This window comes from Euwallacea similis, chromosome 19 (genome assembly GCF_039881205.1).
Source record: "Euwallacea similis isolate ESF13 chromosome 19, ESF131.1, whole genome shotgun sequence".
NCBI classification, from domain to species: domain Eukaryota; kingdom Metazoa; phylum Arthropoda; class Insecta; order Coleoptera; family Curculionidae; genus Euwallacea; species Euwallacea similis.
In genome coordinates this window covers 3,678,099-3,695,938 of record NC_089627.1, presented here as the reverse complement: position 1 = coordinate 3,695,938, position 17,840 = coordinate 3,678,099, and the positions used below count along the sequence as shown (strand labels likewise).

The following is a 17,840-nucleotide window of genomic DNA, read 5'->3' as shown; positions in this document are numbered from 1 at the left end:
ATGCGCCTTTTACACTCAACCACTTTATTTATACGAGACTAAGATATACACTGATTATCACAGCGAGGTTTGCACAATACTAAGGGTGATGTTGGATGCACTTCACTTTGAGAGAGCTCAGAGCGAAAAGAGAAAGTTTTTTGGGAGTTGTTTCCCTTTTAAAAGCTAACGACCCCCTTTTTTCGGTGCGCCGAAGTACAGCTACCCGATCATAGCCAGGAACACGATTCGTGAAATTTGCAACAAATATACCCTTTATTTTATAATAACTGGATAAAGTTCAAGATAATTTAGGCCTTACAAATAACTCGTAAATACACGTACATATATTAGTGAATGTGCATTCACACCCGGATTTAAAAGGCGGCTCACTCTAAAAGTTTTGTCTGGTGGCGATCAAGACTCCCGACTCAGGCTTCCTTTTCAGGTGCACAAATAAAGATACTCATAGGCAAATTCTCACACCCGATGTTTCTGTTTTCTGTCACTAATTGAGAAAACCAAAACCTTAAAAGGTTTTCGCAATTAGTGTCTAGTTACAATAATCACTGCAAGGGCCTAGTCAATGTAATAGACTTCCAAACAGTTTGAAGGTCATGTATGGAATCCACCTGTGATCTCTCATGGTGGCACCTAAACGACCCTTGGGTTGAATTATTTACAGGCACTGATTATCAGTCAGCACCTATTCTGATACTAGACATCTGGTGAAACGAGTTTTCCATATGGCTCTGACACCCTTTTTGTCTGTCCTGCCGTCGTGGTATGGAATCACTAGGCGTTTTCCATTGGGCGTCAGAAATAGGATTGCCACACCAAACTCGTAAAACAGGAACGTGATGTGTTTTATTACTAAACTTAGAATAAACTTATTTCTACTGTGTACAGAGTATGATTGTTACCAGTTGGAGTACATGTGGAGGGTGCGACGCCCGGAAGAGAAAAGAGAGGCCGTTGGTGATATGATCAACGGTTTTATATGGTTTGGATCGAACTATCCAGAATGTATTTCCGCTAACCGTTACGGAAAATGTTTTCCCGCCGTTGTTTTAATTCTCTACCGAACCGAGATACTGCTCTGGTTCGCAGTGCACTGTCACTGTCATTATTAGACGAGTGACACTGCACGCGCTGCTGGCTCCGCCACATGTCCATCTACTACTCTCACCCGTCAAGTGAGACTTCCCTGACAGTGTCATTTGTCGATGCAAGTTCTCGAGGCGGACGGTCTTTCGAGATATGAACCACATTGCTGCAACCTGAATTGACAAGTGACACTGTCGCGCAAATCTCACTTAACGGGTGAAAGTAGCGGAAGAACAAGAGGAGGGGTCATTAGCCTTTAAAAAGGAAAACAACCCCCAAAAATCTTTCTTTCTTCGCCCTGAGCTTTCTTGAGGTAAAGTATAACCAACATTATTTTTAGTACTGATCATACCTAAGCTGTGATAATTAGTATAAATTTTAATCGCGTGTAAATAAAGTGATTGAGTAGGAAAAGCGTAAGCGAAAAGGGTTGAATACTGATCCTTCCTGAGTGTCTACTGAGAACTATAATGCAGAACAAGCCTGTTCATTCCAGGTGTACGCTGCACCGTTACCGACATCTCAGTCGGTACACACACTCACACATAACCCCAACACTCCTATCAACAACGTGATTTTGTTGGGTTATAATCAACACGAGGAACGGTACGTATACTTCAATTGTAAAAAGTGAAAAAAACTTTTTTTAATTTCATATAAAATGAATACACTAAAAGTTTCGTCTTTACAAAACGAACATAAAAGTTAGAGTGGAAATAGGCGGCTAACCATATTACGCTGGCCAAAAAATGACTAAAGAGATGGTAATCATCACTCCGAACGACGAAAGGATACACATAATGGCTCTGAGGGAAATCAACCTTGATGGATTTATTGAGGTGGGAAGGCTTGTAGGTAGAGACTTGAAATTCAACAGGCGCTTTGAAAAGTCTACAGTGACGGTTTTTTTTGCAGAAGCTCAAAACACAAAACAATAATTACAAAAAAGATAAAATCCCTCATATGGTAAGTAATATTCTAACCCGATTTTAATCTTTAATGTACAGTACAACTCACTTTAATACAGGTACCCAAGAGACAGGTAAATTTGCTCACTATAACTGATTGTTTCCCACTGTAGCAAATCTATTGTATTTCTAATCTACTTACATATACATATGTGTATACAGGGTGTCCCAGATAAGGATGAACAGCATGGGGATCTTGGAAACGGTAATAGATACAAAATGGTTTAAATTGGGAAAAAGTTGGGCAATTTAAAGCAAATTAATAATCTGTTTTTATATCGACGAAATTCCGAATGGTTACGAAGATATCCGGAAAAAAACGAATTTGGCGGTTTTCGTTTTTTGCAAATAACTCTTATACGGTTATAGTTAGAGGAATAAAAGTTTTACATTATTAAAGCACTTTTTTGAGAACTGTTTAGCAGTGTTGCCAGTTTTCTTGTTACATCCTTACTTTCGGAGAAAAATGAGTAAACTTTTGATTTTCATATGGGCGTGATATCAATTGTTTATATTTTCAAAATCGTCATAAAATTCCCTTTTCAGCCATGCATTACATTTAATATTTTTCTCAGAAACTCTATGAGTTATAGCCATTAAAGCATTTTTTGATAAGTAGGCCATGATTTTGACTTATAGTAATGGTGCACATTAAATAAATGAATGCTGTGGAAACGTCAACATTTGATTCGATCCAAGTTTAGCCGCATTGTTGTTATTAAATACATAATTTGAAACAATTATTTTTTTAATTTTAGGCTGATACCAGTAATATATTTATACTTTTAAATAATGTTGACGTTTCCACAGCATTCATTTATTTAATGTGCACCATTACTATAAGTCAAAATCATGGCCTACTTATCAAAAAATGCTTTAATGGCTATAACTCATAGAGTTTCTGAGAAAAATATTAAATGTAATGCATGGCTGAAAAGGGAATTTTATGACGATTTTGAAAATATAAATAATTGATATCACGCCCATATGAAAATCAAAAGTTTACTCATTTTTCTCCGAAAGTAAGTATGTAACAAGAAAACTGGCAACACTGCTAAACAGTTCTCAAAAAAGTGCTTTAATAATGTAAAACTTTTATTCCTCTAACTATAACCGTATAAGAGTTATTTGCAAAAAACGAAAACCGCCAAATTCGTTTTTTTCCGGATATCTTCGTAACCATTCGGAATTTCGTCGATATAAAAACAGATTATTAATTTGCTTTAAATTGCCTAACTTTTTCCCAATTTAAACCATTTTGTATCTATTACCGTTTCCGAGATCCCCATGCTGTTCATCCTTATCTGGGACACCCTGTATATGTAAGCATATATGTGTATTGAGTAGAGAGTACATTTTTAACAATATTTTCTTGGTTTAAGTAATAAAATGATAAATATATCACATTTAACTTTTAATAAAATATTAACAAAAAGAATTTGTTAAGTTTTTGCTCCAAACTTTTAACATGCACTGATCAGCAGGTCATAATTACAATATTCCTTTGTGCGACTACTTTCAATATCAATTGAAAAATGAAACTGAAAACTAAATGCAATTCTAGGGTCTGTTGAATTCTTAAAAAACAACAATATAAGTTTAAAGCTGTCAAAATTTCTTTTGGTTTCCAAGCTTATTTTTATAGCCAAATATTTATATATTTATTTTTTCACATTAGGACTTATAAATGTGCTCCTTCTAAATGGTATATCACCTCATTATAAACAAACACAGGTACATGTGTTTATATGGAATTTTTGAGGGAACTTTATAAATTGGATGTTATAACCGTGATTTCGTATTAAGGGAGTTCTGTTACATTTACTTTTACTTTATAAGCTCCTATGAAAATAGTTGAAATGAAAATTGAAGGTGTGTCACTGATGTTTAGCTGTAGTTTTATTTACTAAATATAGTGGTTAGATATTCTTATTGAGTTTTGAATGCAACCTGTATTTTGCAGTTTATATTGTGTTGTGTATTGAATAATTATATTTTTTACAGCGACAAATTAACGTTAAAGCCAGAATCGGATTAGTAAAGATTGGCTACTAATAGACTAGTAAAATGTACCACTTAAATACTATTAAACCCTTCAGCAGTAGCGCCCTCTGATAGACCTAGAGTATTTTTTAAATGAGTTGTTTTTAATATAATATTTTTTTAATTCAAGCATAAAGTTTTGAAAAATGGTTCTTATCTTATGAAAAGTACAAAAGCTTTGTTACCACCATTTTACTTTTTATATGATTTTGCTTTTCACATGATATCACACTACTACTGTGTGTACCTATTGTATTCCTCCTTTTTCTCGCTTTTCGAGTGTATGAGTCTCATACACTCTTTTGTAAACATCAACATAACATAACAACAACATAAAAACCATTAATGCAGTTTTCTTAAGTCTTTTAAAACTTTGGTTTCTAAAAATAATTAAAATCCGTTTATTAGTTACAAAAAATAATACTTTATTAAGTTGGGACAAGAGATACTTAAAGACTGACTATTATGTTAAGCAAGATGATTATTTATATAAAAATACTGCTGTTTTTGCAACACATGTTATGGTATTTATCATGAGGATAATGAATTTTTTAATTATTTAATGAAGTGGTCATATAACTCTTCCCTCCTTAAGTCTGAGAAAACAAGGGTATGTTTTTGAAGGGTTTTAGTTGTAAGCCCATTACATTTTTCATGCGATTCTTACAGTAACAATATGCACTAATGATTAAGACAGTTATTACAATTATTATTATGGATGTAATAGAGAGGCTGGTAGGTAATGTATCGAAATGGTGTAACTTATGAACTGTCAGTTTTTCTGCCCTTACAATGTCTTTGTGGAGGTTCTGGATGTTAACCTCCTCAAGTTGTAACGGTTCAACCTTTTGTTTTAGGCTCTCATTGATTTTGATAACTGGCAATTTTAATCGTAAGGTGAGCGTGTGTGGGTTTTGGAATTCGTAAAGCTTGTTTCCTATTTTTGCTCTACATTCTGAAGGAGGCCCGGAAAAGGGTTTCAATCGTATGTTCATTCGGACATCGGAACTCAATAGTCTCGTGAAAAGCTGGAATTACCAATAGCGAATTATCAAGTAATTGAGTTGTTGAGGATTTATTGTAAATGATGGAGGTTAAGGAACAATGATTGGTCAAATTGATAATTTCCCTTATACATGGTTCGTTGAAGGTTAGAAAGCTCTTCTTCACAAAAAAAAAATATCTTCGATTTTGGGATAACTATACCTTAGGGTAAAGAAATTAGTAGACGATTTTAAAAAATAGAAGTTAGAAGGCCGCATAATATGGTTATCAATAGGAATTAGATATATTCGATAGAGAGTATAAGATTCGCCTGATGTCAAGGGAATTGCTATATGGAATATAATCAAGTTGTTTTTAATTGCAACATCAGTATGGGCTACTACATAATAGTTGATTATGTTGTCAAAGGGTATTCTAAGGTTTGGTTTTAGCTGAGTAATAATCGATTGTAATTGCCTATATTTCAGAATACTATAGTGTAAAATATTGATTTTAGCGAAGTTAATTACAGTTTGTAAATTTTCACAAATTTAAGTTACAATACGAATGTTGTTATCCGGATTATTTAATAAGGTAATGAAATAAATTGTGGTTTATAGTGAATGTGTTATTTGAGTGAGGTCGTTTAATTGCACTTTTAATTTCTGCTGATTCCTTTGATTAATAATTACCTGAGAGTCAATGTCCTTAGTCACGCGTTTCAAGATTGTGTGTGTTGCCGATATATACTGTTGTAGAGTTAGTTGGTTTTTTCGGAGGATCTCCATGTAATAATCATATCTTTCCCCGTCATCTCAATCTAGTGTTCCGTACAAATATTTTATTTTTGCACTTTTCCTGCTATATTGATTAATCCTCTTTTACCTCTCTTAGTAGTATAGTGCTTAATAAAGCATTTAACAGAATTGACTTGCGTCAGCAAATTATTGAGTCTGGTGATGAGAAGGGTGTTATGATTCGTACTTGAGTTACGCAAGGTTTCATTTAGCTGCAACAGAGTTTTTTCTGTTGACCTTATACAAGTATGAATATTTGTTGGATTTACGTGATAATAAACATGATAAGAATCATTTAGGATATAGCTTGGTCCTTCGGTTACTGGTAGAAGTGGATTGGAGGGTTCTTCAATCCTGTATTAGGCGCTGACGACCAGTGGAAGAAGAAGGGCCAGAGTTAGGTTCATTTCCTAAAATAGGTTTACTCTTAACATCTTTAGGATGTCTTTGGTTTCTGAATGTAGCAGATTTATACTTGGGTTTCTGATTTTATGTTAATTTTTGTGGAATTTTTAGAAACTGTGTTGTTGCTTCTGATATTTCGGATCGTTTTTTTGCCCAACATTTAATTTACTCAAAACATTTGTTTTTTTCGTCTTTAATTTTAAACGGATGTTTTCATTAAGTTCCCTAAAGGTTTGCGCTAGTTCATGTACATAATCTGTTTGTAATTGACTGAAGTTCTTCTTGAAATTTAACTGATAGTTGAGGTTCCCTTTGATTATTTGGAAGGGGGTATGTTTATGTGATGAATATATTTTTATAATTGAGGATGGCAATATCGACCAATTCCTGAATTGTTTTGGTGTAATGCTCATCTCGAAGGGTTATGAGACTTTCTTTGAGTGTTGAATGGAATCGTTCTATCGGAGAATTCGAATTTGGATTATATGGGATTGTGTAGTGAAGTTCAATTTAATATATTTTACATAGATCTTGTATTATAAAGCTTTTAAATGTTGGTGGATTATTCGTCGAGATTTTACTTGGTGTGCCGTGAGGTGAAAAGAATTTTAGGAGATTTTGGTAGATCTCGATTGAGGTTTCATTTGTAGAATACGCTGAGGCAAACTTTGAAAAGTTGTAATTGATAGTGAAGAACTTCTGTCTCGATATAAATTATGTATCCATATAGATATGCTCAAACGACTTATTTCCTGTAAGTGTAGGTTTAAAGATTACTTTATAAGGGTGCTTTTGATACTTGGTTTTTTGGCAGGTTTCGCAGGTATTTATAAAGTTTATTACATCTCTTTCTAGACTTGGCCAATAATAATTTTGTTTGATGTTCTTTATGTTTTCTGTTATACCACGGTGTGATATTTTAGTACTATGATATCTTTTGATCACTTCCCTTTGTTCATCGATGTAAGTGACGTCTTCTAGTATAGTGTTTGAGATAGCAAAGTTGTAGGCATTGTTTGTGTAGGTTTCCTGAAAGATTCTTATGATTACTGGTTCCAGTTCTTTACTAGGAAAATGTAGACAGTAGATTCCTGGTGGTAAATGATCTCTTAACCCTAGATTACCAAACCGTCATAAATTTTACGAGTTCCAGTAAAAATCGATTGATATCATCCCTGCTTTCCTGAAAATGCAAGATTGCAGGATTTTCAGTACCTTCCTAACTGTGGTAGAAGTACGTGATAGAGTAAATGGCTTTTTGCTTTCTCAAGAATTTTATCGAGTATAGAAGCTTAGCCGACATTTACGACGGTCTGGTATCAACGATATAAATTTCACAAGTAATATTTTTCTACATGGTGAGTCTATTCTTGTTATATAACTTTTTATTTAGAGCATCAAAATGGCAACAAAAAATCTAGTGCCCGCCCTTTACCTGACGCAGAAATATTGAAAAAAGTGAAAAAATTATAACTGGAGGAATAGGTGGCGAATCCGGTAGTATTTCCAAACCTGAGGAGTACGTCGAAATGGAGACCAATGAAAAAGAGAAAAACATGGAAACAGAAGAAGTGTGTGAAATGTATATTTCTAATTGTGATAGTGATGGTAACATCTCCTTGATGGAAGACAAATTCCATGCTATTTGTTGTGATAGTGATTCTAATAATATTTAATTGACACAACTGACAAAAATCATATTACAAAAAAAGAAAAATAGATTTATAATTGTACCAAATAAAACCAGCAAGAAAGGAAAAAATGGCCATAAATGGTCGGCAAAATTACCAAGTGAGTCTAAGAGAATCTAAAAGAAACATAATATATTTTCAGCCTGGCAGTAAAGGTGGCGTAAGAGAACATTTTGATCCTATGGATTGCTTTCTCCATTTTCTCAACGATGAAATGATTGATAAGATTCTGGAACATACCAATCAGGAAATAAAACGAAAATCTGATAAATATAATAAAAAGGATCTTACTGTTTCTATGACGTGTAAAGAAGAAATACTAGCCTTAATTGGTTTGTTGATTTTTGTTGCTGTGGTAAAAGATAAGAATATGAATTCAAGGCAAATGTTCAATAAAATTTTATTGGGATCAATTTATGTCGTCACTATGAGTCGTAGCCGTTTCATGTTTCTGCTGGATTGCTTCAGACTTGATGAAAAACAGACAAGAGCCCAAAGAGTAAAAACTGATCCTTTTGAGCTAATACGAAAATTATGGGATCTGCTTTTAAAAATGTGTAAAGAATCATATTCATCAACTGTATATATCACAATAGACGAGAAATTGTTAGCAGTTCGGGGACGTTGCGGATTTCGCATGTATATACCTAACAAACCTGCCAAATATGGTATCAAGATTGTAATGGTGATTCTTCCACCAAATATATGATAAATACTAGTCCATATCTTGGGAAAAAAACCGACACTGCTGGCCTCCCATTGGCTAACCATTATGTGAAAACCCTAACTGCTAGTGTTCATGGTAGTAACCGAAATATTACCATGGACAACTGGTTTACGTCGGTAGAATTGGCGGATGACTTATTACAGAATCCATATAACTTGACTCTAATAGGGACTGTAAGGAAAAATAAAAGAAACATCCTTCCTGAAATCTTGGAGACCAAAGGAAGGCGATCAAGTACTTCAATGTTCTGCTTTGACCAGCAAAAAACATTGGCATCATATATGCCGAAAAAGAACTAGTTAATTCTCCTACTATCAACAATGCATGAAGGATCAGTGCTGAATAACGATACCCGCAAACCGGATATAATACACTCGTACAACGCCACAAAGAGAGGTGTTGACACCTTCGTTCAATTGTGCAGCAGCATGAATTGTGGTAGAAAAACTAGACATTGGCCAGTGGCAATTTTTTATGATATACTGAACATTATTTCAATTAACTCCCACGTAATATATTGTTTCAATAATTATCGACAGAATCAAACTCAAAACAAGCAACAAACAGAACAATACTCTCTCGTCGTGAACATTTATTGAGTGTATCCAACTCACTGACCAAACCGTGGTTAGAGTTCCGAAAAAATATACCATCTTTGAAGCGTAATATTCGTAATATTATTTGCGATATTCTCAAGGAAGATGTTCCAGCTGATATTTCGGTTCAAGCTGAAAAACGACGTACTATTTCCTTTTTTTGTTTCAGTTGATTGTGTCGAATGACCACCACATTTTGTTCTGTCTGTAAGAGATACATACAGGGTGGCGCAATAGTGTGACAAAATACCATATCTTCCTTATTTTACAAAATTTTAAAAAAATGTTCGTATAAAAGTTATATGTGAACATGCAGCCTACATTTTAAAAATATTTTTTACCATATAGGGTGTTGCATAAAGACGGGTCAAAATATTTATTCATTTTATTTAACGGACCCCCCTATATATTATTGTATATTTGGATTCTCGTAAAATTCTCTCCATGGTAGGGTAATTGGTTTTAAATTAAATTGGGACGTTGTCTGCTTATGTTGAAAAATGTTTAAATTTGAAGCAAAACATGGTTCCATAACATGCGCTATAACTTTCAAACCACGTTAATTATTTTAATAAAAACTGACACAACAGAAGACAAAGGGATGCTTAAGTGCCTTGTTCAACGAATAAGTCGGTTTTTTATTCAGAATACTTTCTACAGGCTCTGCAACTTGGGAATATTCAAATTCATTTTTCTTGAAATTTTTAAATGGGACACCCTGTATTTACGAATTCTATATTGTTGAGATTTTAATCCTCTTCAACTTTTGTTAAGGTAACATTATACGCATTCCCTTTAGTTTTAGCGGAATACTCATTTTTTAATACATTTGCAAATAAAACATGCTACATGTATTAATAGTTTAATTTAAATTTATTAATATTATACACTGTGTAATATAGACATTTACCTAATTAAATGTTCAAAGTGTCTGCCATTTTCTTGAATACAAAGTTCAAGACATCTCTAAAAGCATCACTTAAATTTTGACACATTTCAACAGTTATACTGCGAAAAGAATTTCTAATTCGATTTTTCATGTCTTCTCTTGTAGTCGGAGGTATTTTATAATAAACTAGTTCTTTAACAAATCCCCATATAGAAAAATCCATTTTCGTCAAATCTGGCGATCTAAGCGGCCAAGCGGTAGGTCCTTCCCTTCCAATTCAACGATTGTGGTATGTTGCAGTTAAAAAATTGATGATCGACCTTGTATGATGGACCGGGGCCCCATCATTAAGAAACCACATTTCCTGTGGAAATTCAATTGCTCTTTGAGCTAAGAGGCCAAGCAGATGATTCTGTAAAAAGTCCAAATACACTTCTCTTGTTACTCTTTGCTCAAAAAAGTATGGACCAATTACGTTATCACCGATAACTCCTCCCCAAACATTTAAAGACCACCTGATTTGGGTATTATATCTACAAAAATGTGGATTTTCTGTTGCATAATAATGAAAGTTATGCCTGTTAACATTGCCATTTCGGTGAAAAGTAGCCTCATCTCCAAACCATACCAAATGAACAAAATTTCTTTTTACCCGAATTTTGTATTGAGCCCACAGACAAAACTCTAGCCTTCTTTGGTAGTCTTCAGCATGTAATTCTTGAAGTAATTGTATATGATAGGGATGCATTTTATTGATTTTCAGGATACGCTGAACGGTTCTTCGATCAACATCGACCTGCTGCGATAGCTGCCTTTGACTAATATGCAGGTTTTCAGTAACTGTTAAGAGAACATTTAGTTCGTTTTCTTCGGTTCTTGATCGTTTTTATCTATTAACTTTGTTGTATGCCACAATTCCAGTCCTCTCAAAACGTTCCATAAGCTTTTCAAATGCCCTTTTCTCAGGTTGTCTTCTCTCGGGATATCGTTCCTGATACAATCTTTTAGCTAATAGTGCATTTTTCTCACTAGCACCCAACACGAAAATCATGTCAACCATTTCGGATTGTGAAAAGTTCATATTTAAATTTATTACAACCTTATTACAACTGATATACAAGTGATCAATAAATAACAAATTTGAAGTTTAAAATTTGTCAATGGCTTTCATGGCAAACTAGAAAATTAAACTATTAATAGACGTAGCATGTTTTATTTGCAAATGTATTAAAAAATGAGTATTCCGCTAAAACTAAAGGGAATGCGTATAATGTTACCTTAACAAAAGTTGAAGAGGATTAAAATCTCAATAATATAGAATTCGTAAATACAGGGTGTCCCATTTAAAAATTTCAAGAAAAATGAATTTGAATATTCCCAAGTTGCAGGGCCTGTAGGAAGTATTCTGAATAAGAAACCGACTTATTCGTTGAACAAGGCACTTAAGCATCCCTTTGTCTTATATTGTGTTAGTTTTTGTTAAAATAATTAACGTGTTTTGAATGTTATAGCGTATGTTATGGAACCATGTTTTGCTTCAAATTTAAACATTTTTCGACATAAGCAGACAACGTTCCAATTTAATTTAAAACTAATTACCCTACCATGGAGAGAATTTTACGAGAATCCAAATATACAATAATATATAGGGAGTTCCGTTAAATAAAATGAATAAATATTTTGACCCGTCTTTATGCAACACCCTACATGGTAAAAAGTATTTTTTAAATGTAGGCTGTACGTTCACGGATAACTTTTATACGAACAGATTTTTTTAAATTTTGTAAAATAAGGAAGATTGGTACTTTGTCACACTATTGCGCCATCCTGTATGTGCAGAACATCGTGCAAATTGTTGTATTAACTGTTGTGATTTTTAACACTATAAAAATCTATTTTTATTGTTTTTTGTAATTAATAAATGCATAAATATATGTGTAATATTGTTTATTTAAAATTAATTATTATTAAAAAATTGTGTTCGATTTTGTAATATATCGTAAAAATTACGCCGGTCTAGCATTTACGTGTATTGAAATAGGTTTGGTATTCTAAAGTTAATAACTCTTATATTTCTTGAGTTATTAGTTCTTGGTTGATGAGTATTATGATTCTTTTCTTGTTTTCGAATAATTTTAGTGTTATTAAATAAGGTTTCGCTCTGTCTGTCCATTTGAAAATGACTTGGTTCTTATATGTGTTGATACTTTTGTTAACGTAGGGTGCTCCAAGAATTGGATTTTCTTGTGACATGTGAATTGTTGCTGTTTCGGATTTATCAGTTCCTAGTGGTTTTTCATCAGCTGTTTCAGTATTAGCTGAATTTTCAGGTTCTTTTGCTAATATCAGATTACTTGGGGAAGGTTTCTCCTTTAGGGGTTTAATCTGAATATCCGACAAAATATATATATATTTTTTTAATTTAAATTATAGTGCCTCAACAGCTAAGGTCATTGGCACTTATCCTAGGTTATGTATACATTAAATATGATAGACTAGATGAGATTGTACAATTCTATTGATTTAAGGTATTCAATTGTTTTTCCTTGCACTTCAGTCAAATGTAAACGCTCCAAGTGATCCTCCCTTATCTGGTGGATTGCTCTATTCTTGTTGTATTTTGGGCAATCCTTCATTATGTATTTTACTGAAATTGGAATGTTACAATGGTCACAGTTAGTGAGATTATATCTCTTCATCAGATGAGCATGGGTGAGTCTTGTATGGCCGATACGTATTCTTCTGATTATTATGGTATCCCTTCTAGATAGTTGAATTGGTCTAAATGGCAGAAGTGTGGGTACCATTCGAGCTAGTTTTGCGTTAGATAGTGTCCATATATTTTGCCAATTTTGTTCAGTCTTAAGTTGGTAATATCTTTTAACATCGTTGAGGAAGTAAATTTGTTCAACCTTTGGGTGGGATCGCGCAGCGCATACAGCATTTCTATCAGCACACTCATTTCCCACTATCCCTATATGCGAGGGGATCCAAACAATATGGGTTTTACATTCTTTTAGAGTAAGAGATTGTATTCTGTCCTGTATGCTCTGTACCAACGGATGGGAACTATAAAGGTTTTTGATTGACTGAACTGCTGCTAATGAGTCTGTGCAGATCACAAATGTTCTGCCATTCCCCTCTAATAGACTAAGGGCCCTGTAGATTGCAAATAGCTCTCCAGAATATATGCTGCAAAAAACCGGTAGTCGAGAACTTAATAGCAGTTCATGAGATCCCGTAACTGCCCAACCAACCCCCTCCTCAGTCATAGATGCATCCACATATAAAGTAGTATCTGGTGCGATCGAGTCCACGATGTGATGAAATGCTTGTATAATAATTGAAGGCAATGTGTCTTGTTTGCGGAAATGATGAAGTGATGAGTTAAAAATTGCTGGAGATCTGTTCCATGGTGGTGAGATGGTAGAGTAGTTGTAGAAATTTGAGGAATGATTCATGTCCTTTAATAATTCATTCAAGGTGTACGAGACAGGAGGTGGCCGTTTACTGGAAGTGTCCCACTGCTTTGTTTTGTTTAAAATCTGCGTGACAGGGTTATTAGAGTTTGTGGAAATGCGAGCGTTGTAATTCAAAAGTAGTTGCTCTCTCCTGAGTCTTAGCGGCAGTTCGTGAGCTTCGATCTCAAGAGCCTCGACTGGGCTAGACCTGAGTGCACCCAGAGCCAGCCTGATCGCGGCATTCTGTACTGGGTCCAACAATTTCAGATTTGACGCACTAGAGGATACAAACACAAATCCACCATAGTCCAATTTCGAGCGTATAAGAGCTCTATAGATACGAAGTAGCATTAACTCATTTGATCCTCAGTATTGATTTGACACTGTTTTGAGGATATTCATACGCTTAATACAGTTGGCCTTAGTTTGCAGTATATGCCTCTTCCAAGTCATTCCGCTATCAAATGTCAGTCCCAGGAACGTATGTTCCGACACAACTTGTAGAGGAGTGCCCTTCAAAGTTATATGAGGTGCACATATATTTCTTCTACGTTCAAAGACCATGATTTTGGATTTGTGTTCAGAAAAATTGAATCCAGTAGCAGTTGACCACGTGTGTAAGTTGTTCAACATGTTCTGGACTAATTTGCAAGTTGTATTTGTGTTTTTCCCAGAACAGAAGATGATCAAATCATCCGCATATAAGGAGTGATTGATCGGGATAGGGACGATTTTATATATATCGTTGACAGCTATGTTGAACAGGGTTGGGCTAAGGACTGAACCTTGTGGCACCCCATCCAATAACGGGAAGGTGCTCGAGGTTGATCCATTTACTGAGACTTTAGCTCTTCGTTTGTCTAGGAAGTTTTTAATAAATGCTACCAAGTTTCCATTCAGGCAGAATTCTTCAAGTTTACTGACGATAAGTGGTTTCCAAACTGACGCTATAGCATTAGCAATTTCCAATTGTAATAGTACAAGGTTATCCATCGTACTCCGATGCGGCCTAAATCCAGATTGGTAGGGGTTTAAAAGTGCGTTAGTTTCAAGATACCAGGTCAGTCTCTTGTTTATCATCCTTTCCAGTAACTTAGACATTGCGCATGAGAGTGATATTGGCCGAAATGATTTTTCAGTAGGAGGTGAGGACTCATTTTTCCTCAACGGGAAGATTATGGATTCTCTCCAAGAATCTGGGAATAAGTGATTCGTCCAAATTTTGTTGTAGAGCTCAAGTAATTTTCTGCGGCAAGAATCAGATATATCCTTCAGGAAGATGTAAGGTAAATTATCTGGACCGGCCGCTGAATTTTTGCATTTAGAGAGAGCATAAACTAGTTCCTGGATTGTGAATCTTGCATTGATTTCGTTTGAGAAAGGAAGGTGTTTCTGTTCGGACACTACAGCTATCTGGGTCTGTGAATGATTCCTGGACTTTTGTTGGAAATAGTTTGCCAAGATATTCGCGATTGACTGGCTCTCTGTGACGGCTTCATTATTATGCATGATAGAGTTTATTATGTTATTGGTTGGTTGTCGACGTATTCGTTTAATCTTGGTCCAGACTTCTGCAGGAGGTGTGTCTGGTGAGATTGAGTTAACGTAGCAGTGCCATGATTCCATTTTGCTATCCTTTAAGGTACGCTTGGCCTTCGCTTTTAGCTTTTTAAAGCATATGAAGTCAGATTCACATCTGGTGCGGCGATATCGATTGAGTGCTTTTTTGCATTCTTTGACTGCAAGGCTGCAAGAGTTATTCCACCACCATGTCTACATTCCTCCTGACCACTCACTTTTGGAAGCGGAAATTGACGACGTCATAAAACAGTTACCTAAGCCTTTCCTCCTGGTGGGAGATTTTAACGCTCACAACATATTGTGGGGTTCAAAGAACACTTATGGCAGAGGGAAAACTGTAGAAAATATCATAAATAACTCAGACATCTGTCTGCTAAACACAGGAGACCCGACGCATTTCAACATCTCCTCAGGTACAGTCTCTTCAATCGACCTGAGTCTTAGCGATCCAAATACTGCATCTCGAATAGACTGGAAAGTCCTAGATAGTCTCTATGATAGTGACCATTTCCCCATATGGATCTCTAATGGTGTGATCGCAGATGCCCCTAAGTTTGAAAAATGGAATCTATCTGATGTTGACTGGAGCAGCTTCTCAATGGAAACTCATATACTGAGCGAACAACTCGTGCTATTTGAGGATGTGGACACCGCCACTCATCAGGTTACCAATTGTGTCCTCGAAGCGGCTTCCAAATTCATAAAAAAAAAGAAGATTGGCCCATCAAGGAGACAAAATATTGATTAATGGTTTTAATTTAATTTCTTTACTGGGTTTGATTTTTTTGGGTTTTGAGTCAAATAGGTTTTCTTGGGACTCAAAGAAATATTTTATTTTGTCATGCCATGAGTATTTGTTTTCTTGGTCATTACATGTAGCCGACATATGCGTTAATGGAGGTGGTCTTATTTCTATAAGATTTATTTCTCTTGGTGGGCGTGAAAGGGCATCTATATTTGAATTTTGTTTCTCCTTCTTATAGTGGATCTTATAGTCATATTCCTGTAACTTCTTTCGTCATCTTACCAATTTTGAATTTGGTTGTTTCATGGAAAAAAGCCATTGGAGAGGTTTATGATCGGTAACGATTGTGAATTTGCAGCCAAATAGATAGGGTTTAAGATACTTAGTGGCCCAAACTATAGCTAATAGCTCTTTTTCAATTGTTGAATAATTACATTCTGAAGGGTTTAATTTTCTACTATATAGATAGTATATATATAGATAATAATACGCGATGGGTAAATCACTTCCAGTTGTGCCTTGAGAAAGTACTGCGCCTATAGCATAACCTGATGCGTCAGTATGAATGGTTAGGGTGCTGTAATATTGGGTGGTTCATCAGAATATTTTTGCTTAATTCGAAGGCGTTGACGAAAGACTTGTCATGAATTATTTTAATTTTTTTTTTGGCAGTGGGTCAAAGGTTTGGTGATTTTGGCGAATTTTTTTATAAATTTGCGATAATATCCGATGAGATCAAGAAATGATTTGATCTCTTTAGGGATTTTCGGAATCTTAACATTTTTGATGGCTTCAATTTTTTTTGGATTTGGTTGGATTCCTTCAGGAGTTATGACATGACCTAGAAATTCAAAGATTTTTTTCAAGAATTCGGATTTGTCTAATTGGATTTTGAGGTTATATGAAATAAGACGGTCAAAGACTAGTTTTAAAGAGTTTAAGTGTTCCTGTAGACTGGTGGAATATACAATAATATAATCCATATACAGGGTTATTCACCCAAACCGTTCATTAGAAGTTTACTAGGATCTAAAAGTGATACGAATTTGAAAATTTGGAGTTAAGTTAAGTTCGACATATACTTTTTTTTTTTAATATTTTCAACTTGCTGTCACTTCCGGTTTAACCGGAAATAGCTGTAACTTGCTTATTTCAAATGGAACCCCCAGTATATTATTTTATTTTTAGATTCTACGTAATATTTTAGGTACATTTTCTGTATAATGTTCTATACTTAGTTCTTACCGTTTTTGAGATATTTGACTTTGAATTAAAAACGTGCCTCTGTAATGACCAATTTTAAAATTGCATACCTCCGCAGTTATTGAAGACATAATCACCATATTTTGCAGAATGTCAATACATAGTCTTAGGTTCACACTCACTAGTTTTATGGCTTAGTATTATACAGGGTGTCCAAAGTTCAGCTCCTAACATTTACATTTTTGAAGTTGCAAAAGTCGTTTTTTTTTTAATGGGACACCCTATAACTTTAAGCAGTATCAAGTAGAAAATGTAATTCTCTATCGAACTGTATTAGGGTTACCTATACCTATTCCAAACCATTTTCGAAATAATTAAGTTTATGTGAAACTAGTAATACATATTCACTCTGGTAAATTTTTATTCTTCGCGTAGTTGGCCATGGAAAAGAAATAATGACAGTTATTACTTGCATTGCACGTTTTTGTTTTTCGGTGGCTGTTAGTAGCAAAATTAAAGTGAAACTTTCAATCAAAATGGAAGAATACACAAACGCTGATATTCTCAATTTGTTTTATATTCACGGAGAATGTTACAAAATTTTGGAGAGAACTTTCCGTGTATTTAGTGAATGACATCCCCATTTGCCGCCAATGAACAAGAC

The 17,840-nt window shown here is 34.7% G+C and overlaps 1 protein-coding gene across 1 annotated transcript; it reads right to left on the bottom strand.

Moving 5' to 3' along the window:
• Window positions 1-12,681: 12,681 nt before the first annotated feature.
• On the bottom strand, window positions 12,682-15,273 carry LOC136415295 (uncharacterized). Its single transcript, XM_066399811.1, has 2 exons — window positions 14,087-15,273; window positions 12,682-13,924 (listed from the first exon to the last, which is right to left on the bottom strand). The coding sequence occupies exons 1-2, from the start codon at window positions 15,271-15,273 to the stop codon at window positions 12,682-12,684; spliced, it is 2,430 nt and encodes an 809-aa protein (XP_066255908.1).
• Window positions 15,274-17,840: the final 2,567 nt, after the last annotated feature.